Source organism: Papilio polytes, unplaced genomic scaffold (assembly GCF_000836215.1).
Source record: "Papilio polytes unplaced genomic scaffold, Ppol_1.0 DF822178.1, whole genome shotgun sequence".
Taxonomy (NCBI): Eukaryota; Metazoa; Arthropoda; class Insecta; order Lepidoptera; family Papilionidae; genus Papilio; species Papilio polytes.
In genome coordinates this window covers 38,682-40,309 of record NW_013527026.1, presented here as the reverse complement: position 1 = coordinate 40,309, position 1,628 = coordinate 38,682, and the positions used below count along the sequence as shown (strand labels likewise).

The following is a 1,628-nucleotide window of genomic DNA, read 5'->3' as shown; positions in this document are numbered from 1 at the left end:
TTCCTGTTAACTTTGCATAAAAGCTAAATATAGATATAAATTTGTACACAATAACAGACTTTTATTTATTACCCCAAAAAGCTAGTTACGAATAATTTTGAATAAGATGTTACTGACGACAGACGTCCAAGTACACTTCTGTCTGCTCCTCGGCGAGCCCCCCTCCGCCGCCCGGTGCCGTGCGCCTCTGCATTGGAGCGAAGAGTAAGATAGTACCGTTCACCTTTGAATAAACTATCGCGCAACTCTTTAGTCTCGATTTGATTCCTATGATCCTTCATATAAGGAGGTGCGCACTCTAAACGATGTTCAGTTTTGCTACTAAATAGGAAAAAGCGTATAAGTAAATAGTTGAATTGGCTGCAAAACCAAATTAACAATCGCAAAAACAGTTCATAGTTGTGCGCCCGATCTAAATGTGTCACGTGGCCACGCACCCCTCCCCGCCGACACAGCCACAGCACGATAAAAATGGAAGGAAAAACCTCTCCATCAATGGAGGTCAATGCTGGGACCCTATAAGAGGTTTTGTTTGAATTTCAAGGTCATACAGTTTGTAAAAAATAAACATTGAAGTCTCCTGTCAATAATCGATCGTGCTGCCCATGAGTCACTTTCTGAATATTTTAACGCTAATTACGCTTCTATTACTGAATAGAAAAAAATGGAAGAGGAACAGGAAAGTGAACCTCCGAAGCCACTCGACTTGTTCTCCTTTCTGCCGTACGCATGCGGGCAAATGCAGGCGCCCTTCGAGCTGCAGGTCATACCCTACACTCAATGTCAGTATCAGCCCATCTAGCACTGAATTGATATTTCTTCCGAACGGTTCATTTCCTTATGTATGCATGTATGCGCTGACAATTTTAATACCAGAAACAATAATTGTTTCCTTAATGAGCTGATATGTTTTTTAAATCATCATCATCATTATCTTTTGTCTGTCTTTGGATGCGGGATTCTTCCGCCTTCAAACTTCCCAGTGACCCGACATTATTAAATTAAAAACTGAAAAGTTTTTATGTGGTTATTGTTCGGTTCACACTTGGTCAATAGCGCGCAGTAACTGAACTGTCAAACGACCTGCACACTGTGAACGTTAACTGGCACCAGTGAGCCCATACAATCTACGACTGGCCGTCGCAACTGTTCAACTGTCTGGTCAAGTGTGACTCTGGCATAACTGATTAACGCCGGTGCAGTTAAAACTATACTTCATAAATTTTGTTTGGTGCACAGTCCAGCCCTCGTTGCGGAGGAGGCGCTCGCGTCGCAGCTCGAGCCTGGCGCGGAGCTCCATCGCCTCGGCGGCCTCGTTCGGCTGGCGGCGCGGACCCATCAACATCATCGTCGTCGAGGACCTGCTGGGTCATGTCCTCGAACTGATATTTTGGCGCTGCAAAATGATTCCTTCTTTGCTTCTCAAGATCGTTTCTCTGTGCATCCCCTATCATCCGAACTTGAGCAAAATATCGGTTCGATGGGGACCCTTGCGAGGATTCGGCCTAAAGGAGATCGTTAAATTTCTTCCAACATCCTACCTGACCGAAATCTGCCTGGACGACTCGCCGATACCTCAGCGCGACGCCCACACGCTGCTCGAAGCAAGCACGTCGCTGCGGTGGCTG

At 45.7% G+C, this 1,628-nt stretch overlaps 1 protein-coding gene across 1 annotated transcript in view; it reads left to right on the top strand.

Annotated features, from left to right (window-relative positions):
- The first annotated feature begins 459 nt into the window (after positions 1 to 459).
- LOC106106376 overlaps positions 460 to 1,628 on the top strand; it is a 4,469-nt gene continuing 3,300 nt past the window's right edge. Inside the window, exons 1-3 of the mRNA XM_013286953.1 lie at positions 460 to 544; positions 659 to 782; positions 1,240 to 1,621. Coding sequence (XP_013142407.1) covers positions 506 to 544; positions 659 to 782; positions 1,240 to 1,621 — 545 coding nt within the window. The 5' untranslated portion in view covers positions 460 to 505. The remainder of the gene's footprint in view (positions 545 to 658; positions 783 to 1,239; positions 1,622 to 1,628) is intronic.